Source organism: Branchiostoma floridae, chromosome 13, assembly GCF_000003815.2.
Source record: "Branchiostoma floridae strain S238N-H82 chromosome 13, Bfl_VNyyK, whole genome shotgun sequence".
Taxonomy (NCBI): domain Eukaryota; kingdom Metazoa; phylum Chordata; class Leptocardii; order Amphioxiformes; family Branchiostomatidae; genus Branchiostoma; species Branchiostoma floridae.
In genome coordinates this window covers 9,246,308-9,250,733 of record NC_049991.1, presented here as the reverse complement: position 1 = coordinate 9,250,733, position 4,426 = coordinate 9,246,308, and the positions used below count along the sequence as shown (strand labels likewise).

The following is a 4,426-nucleotide window of genomic DNA, read 5'->3' as shown; positions in this document are numbered from 1 at the left end:
AACTGGATAGAAAACGGATATTTACTTCCGGATGTTTCGAGTGACATCCATCACTCTTCTTCATTCTAGTGACGCTGAAGAAGAGTCACGAATGTCACTCGAAACGTCCGGAAGTAAATATCCGTTTTTTATCCAGTTGTAGAGATTGAATTCTATTTGAATATATATTTATGAAGATAATTTAGCAACTTTATTTTTATCAATGAATATATTTGCCCAAGGTTAGACCTGTTGAATTTATACACATACGGTGACAAAATGACACCAAGTGTCAACATTTGACTTCACACCATGAATCTCGACCTGGCATGGACTATGGACAACGATTTTCTTATAAGTATTATTGCACATGGATTATGCTCAGAGGCAGCCCGCACCGGCCGCACCGCCCACCCAAAAGTGCCATAATAATCTTCTCTAAGATTGAGGGCACTGAAGAAGAAGAAGAGGTACAGACATCTCACCTGATTTAGGGTATGTCAGGATGAAAATGTCGTCATCACGCACTGGGTAGTCAGGTGTATATATGGCCAAAGTCCACACTCCGCCTAGGTCAGCCGTTAAAGTTATGCAAACACTAGTCAACCCTGACTAAAAATGCCCGTGAGCCATACAAGTGTCCTTACGGACACTGTCAATAAACAATGTTGAGTTGGCACAACTCCTTACAAGTATGTCCTTGTTGTAATATACGTTACATGTCAAAGACAAGGGTGTGACTTAGCAATAAATGTCCATACGTAATACCTCTTGCAAACTGCAGTAGGGAATCTTGAGAAAGTCGGACCAAAAAATATCACTGGACTGGATCTTGGACAGATTAGACAATCTGTATATCGGCAGGCGTTCACGTATTTTGGCTTACCGGTCCAAGAAAGTAACAAGAGCGAAGTATCGTTGTTCACATTAAGATAGGATTTTCGGAGTCGAATACCCCTCCAAACAGATTCTTTTGTAGCGAAGTGGACCATTGTTTTGAGTATTGTCCATTTACGACTTTTCACAGACAATTAGGTCCAGGATCGATCATCTGGACGGACCTGAACCGGACCAGCAGATATCTGAATTTTCTGTACTGGCACCCACTCCAAATCTGTAGTATAGTCTTTTCGCAACGCCGTGTCTAGAATATGAGATGTACTGCGATGTGCCTACGCATCATCGTTAGAGCGCCAGGGAATTTATGCATCGTCACAGACAAGTAGTAACAATGTGCTTTACACTACAGGTGCCAGGTGAAAGAGAACACCATGTGCATGTCTCTCATCGCATTATTCTATTTATACCAGGCAAATAAGACTGAACAGTTCTGTCTTGAGTTTCTTCATAAGTTGACTTTCCTACATATCAATGATCCAAATAGCTGGTCTCATGACTAAGTAACTTGCTTGTGCCCACAACCGCGTTAGATGACGTCACGACGGTGAACGACCTGTAGGTAGTGACTAGTGTAATTAACGGAAACAAGACTGCTGTCTGTTAGTCCTTTGCGTTTATAGCGATATATCATAAGCACTTCAACCCGTATTGTCTGGAATGTCTACGTAGCAGAGTGTCGCGTATGACAGGGTTAGCAACCATTGCTATTCCTACTAAGTAAACGAGTCATGAATAAAAGATAAGAGACCTGGTACTAAAGACGACCTCGTGAACTAGAATTAGACCATTTTTTAAAGAATTGAACCATATACTTTATATTTCTATTGTCCCGTCCAAACCACCTCCCTACCCCAATGGCTGATAGGCACATACTGTTCTTAGGCAAGTCATGAATTTCAGACTCAACTGATCCTATGGCCCACATGTACCTGCATGTAGCATATTCTGATAACCATTTATAACTTCTTGAGTATCTCTCTTGGTCCATATATAGACTGAACGTATTTCATACGAATACCAATTCTTAGCTGTGGGATAAACAGGAAAAAGACTACGACTACTTAACAATGAATAACATTTTGGCATACGATAACGTATTGATCAAAACGTTAACTCTAAATCTTAGCTCGTTAGTTATGAATATTCATTTAAGATCCAACTTCAGTGCGTGCTATGAGAGGAGAACAGTCTTCTTTTTGCCTGTAAACGGAAAAAAATAGAAATAGAATTCTGCGTAAAAAATTATAGAATTCTGAGATAGAAATCTGCGTAAAATTCTTTCTACGTAAAAAAACAAGTTTTCCGCCACCTTTACACACAGGTTACATAATAGTACTACTCAAAATCAAACTCCAGACCAGTCCCCTCCAGCCTCAGCTTGTGTTTAGCATCATAAGCTTCATTTTGCTCCGGCGTGAACATGGTTTTCCAGTCACCAATGACACCTGCAATGAAAAGCAATACAACCTTCATTGTTCATGAAAACACCCAACTGAAAATGGGATTTCTCACAGCTGTATTGGACTTTGGATATGCTAGGGAGAGGAAGACCTCGGTAGCTTCCATTGTCACTCCTCTAAAGTCAACTCGGAGAAGAAGAAGAAATGTATGTTACTCAATTTAAGTCAGGAACGCACCTTTTCTGCAGATGTGCTTTTTCATAGCATTATCTGAACTGCCCCAAGCTGCCTTCAACGTGTTGAAGGTGCACGACTCGACAATGCTGTCCACAGTGGCTTGGTCTAAGCTAGTTTCCAAGAAGGCTGCGACATCACCGACCATACTGCGCAGGTCCTATGAGAACAACGAATGCATTAAATGCATTTGATTACGAAAATTTCAAATTGCTTTGTGCCACACCAATATCGGATATTTGTATGTACAATTTTGTTGTAAGAGGGAATCACGGAAGCAGAGGGCTGGAATGAAATCTTGCATCTGACTTTGTTCACTTCCTAAAACTTTGTGTGCCTCTAGAGTCTGTTTCGTTGATATCCCAATGTAGCAATGTTTTTTTTTCAGAATAGTTTCAATTGCTGTATCTTTTGACACATAATTTCAAACTTGAACGTGAACAATGAAGCAAACAGCCGAATTCCAAAAAAGTATGACAAAGATAAAATATCTTTAATGGTTATCATACTGCACATGAATGACAATATTGCTTGTGTGAAACCTGTGAATTTGTTTTGCATTAAAAGGTATTTTGTTTGCTCGTTTGTTTTATCTAGATCTCCATTAGTATGTCTGGCCTAAGTCCGACTCTTTGTTTGAAAAACAAATTGTCATCGCTGGATATTTTCAGGTCTAACCTTCTTCATATCTTCATACGTGAGGAAGAGGAAGTGCCGGTCATTCTTCATCCGCCACCAACCGAGGGCGTGGTCGTAGAAGTCTCCATACAGACCTTCAAGTGAGAGAAATGGTACATGCTTGTGAATACCATTCAGCGATTTTGATTTCATCAGTATGTGATATTTTTATCCAAAAAGAGACTTGCTGATTTTATACACATATGGTAAGGCCCCCTTTCCACTAGACGGCGATCGCGCTGCGCTCTCACTGCGACCAAAACAGGATATGCGTAACCTTCGCTTTCACACTGGGTATATCATACAAAATGTATACGCGTGACTGAGAAGACAGCAAAACACACAAAGTATAAAAAGATTTGTTTCTTTTCTATACAATTCGTTGAGAGATATGTCAAATTTGAGGTCCCAGAGAGAGCGCGGCGAGAGCGCCGTTCTAGTGGAAATGGGGTATAAAGAATATGGGCAATTGTAGTCAATACTTGACATTAGCTTGGAATCCCGAATTTTGCTTGTTTAAATCAGATTGGGTTTCCTTTTATTGACTTACATTTTCCTTCCAGAAAGTCGGCTGCATATGCGTCCCAAGATTCCAGACTTTTCAGACCAATACTGCCGAACTCCTTTTCCGTGGTCTTTAGAAAGTGGTAAAAGGAGACCACCACGTCTTTGGGGTTCCGCATCACTACAATCACTTTTACCTAGGAGCCATGAAAAGAAAACTCTTAAGACGCTTAACGTCATTTCAAGCAAATATAGCAAATCTATAGGTCAATGAAATAATACAGTAAGACTGAAATTAGCATCTCGGTGGTATCATATTCAGATCTGCCACCCAAAAATCAAGATCATAGCATGTCCAGGTCAAAAGACACAAAAAAATGCTGAATTGAAGTACCAAGGTCACATACCAGGTGGCCCCAAATCGACCTTGAACTTTGTTTTATCAACACCTACCAACACATACCATATATCATCGAAATCCATCCAGAGGTTCTTGAGTTATGCTGACTAAAAATCCGGAAACACAAACAGACAGACAAGACAGACACACACACACACAGACACACACACACACACACAGGCACAGACACACACACACACACACACACAGACACACAGACACACACACACACACACAGACACACACACACACACACACACACACACACAGACACAGACACAGACACACACACACACACACAGACACACACACACACACACATCTCCCGCTC

The 4,426-nt window shown here is 40.7% G+C and overlaps 1 protein-coding gene across 1 annotated transcript; it reads right to left on the bottom strand.

Moving 5' to 3' along the window:
* Positions 1-1,257: 1,257 nt before the first annotated feature.
* LOC118429543 (amine sulfotransferase-like) lies at positions 1,258-3,892 on the bottom strand (the record flags this gene model as incomplete). The annotated part of the gene is given in 4 exon segments (XM_035840062.1): positions 1,258-2,324; positions 2,517-2,673; positions 3,192-3,286; positions 3,742-3,892. Coding segments are annotated over 4 exon segments (513 nt in total), but the record flags the coding sequence as incomplete, so codon positions are not given.
* Positions 3,893-4,426: the final 534 nt, after the last annotated feature.